Source organism: Etheostoma spectabile, chromosome 24, assembly GCF_008692095.1.
Source record: "Etheostoma spectabile isolate EspeVRDwgs_2016 chromosome 24, UIUC_Espe_1.0, whole genome shotgun sequence".
In the NCBI taxonomy this organism is placed as follows: Eukaryota; Metazoa; Chordata; class Actinopteri; order Perciformes; family Percidae; genus Etheostoma; species Etheostoma spectabile.
Window position 1 is genome coordinate 8,071,144 of NC_045756.1, and position 1,259 is coordinate 8,072,402.

A 1,259-nucleotide genomic window follows, 5' to 3' on the forward strand; every position below is an offset into this window, starting at 1 on the left:
CCCGCCCCCCTCGATATTTTTGCAACATGCTTAGGGTCAAGTGACAACAATCACTTATATAATTACAATTTGCCATGTGTAAACGAAAACAACAATTACCAATCATAAGCCTTAATCCCTTGGCTAATGACAGCAAATAATTGCAGTTAATTGCAGGCCTACTCACAACCTGCATAGAACACCTTTTATTTATGGTGCAGCCACTTAATATTTGCGACTGATATTTATTCTATGTCTTTTGTCGTTTTGATTTTGTATCGATTGATACTCACGTTCGCTTGTATTTGTTGGTCATGGACAGACCGCCAAGCTCATTGGCAACATCATCAGGAGACATCTGTGGGAGGGAAAAGTTACCCAGATTTTATTTAACCTGCTTAATTTATGTTGCACTTAATGACAGAGCTCAACAGTGTGGTCCCAGAAGTAAATATGTTCATTTTTCTCCGTAAGGACTTAGATTATCAGCAATAGGGCCCTATCACGCACCCAGCGCAGCGCAAAGTGCGGCACTAATGTCTTCGCTAGCCAAACATGCCTGGCTTTTAAAGGGAAAAGGAGAGGACTTCTAATTGGTTGATTGCATGTTACACTCCTCTGATTAATGAAGACAACCCTTTGAACCATGCGCCCGCCTCACAGAGCCTTTTTTCAACTGTTAAACAAGCAAAAGTGCAGTTTACAATACACACCTGCGTCAGGCGTTTCACTTTGTGCGTTTACATCGTTAAAATAGGCTCCGTAATGTCTAAACCGTCCGAGGTAGACCGACCACGAGCTGTGAGACTGCAAAACGGAAGTTTCTGGTCCTGTAGAAGCTAGACGTCTCTATGAAATCAAGCTTGTTTTAAGAAAAACATAGCCATGGTCTGCGCCTACAAAACGTAGAAACGCATTTTTGAAAACGGGGGTGCTTTGAACAGTGTTGTGTGTGCAAGCGCTCTGCCTTTTTATTACGAGTGTACAGACTCGTCTCTGCTGATTGGGTGTCACCTGGGACACAGCCAATCAACAAGAGACACGCCCACCAAATGAGAGAAAACAGAACTCAATGCCGTCGCACCGTTCACAGGTTGTTCATCGCGGTAATATAGAGATTACTCACTATTATATGGAAAGATACTACACTACCCACACTCCTAAGCGACATCTGAGATTGATCCAACTCGCTGTTACCTTGGAAGCGTTTACTGTACCCGTGAAACCGAGGTTGGCTACGGCTTTCTGCCATTGAAGTCTCCGATAGTTTCTGTACACGG

At 43.5% G+C, this 1,259-nt stretch overlaps 1 protein-coding gene across 3 annotated transcripts in view; it reads right to left on the reverse strand.

Annotated features, from left to right (window-relative positions):
- LOC116674059 (uncharacterized protein C7orf57 homolog) overlaps positions 1-1,259 on the reverse strand; it is a 10,958-nt gene that overhangs the window by 4,756 nt on the left and 4,943 nt on the right. For all 3 annotated transcript variants that reach the window (XM_032506590.1, XM_032506589.1, XM_032506591.1), the window contains exon 6: positions 273-337. In XM_032506590.1, the coding sequence (XP_032362481.1) occupies positions 273-337 (65 nt within the window). The remainder of the gene's footprint in view (positions 1-272; positions 338-1,259) is intronic.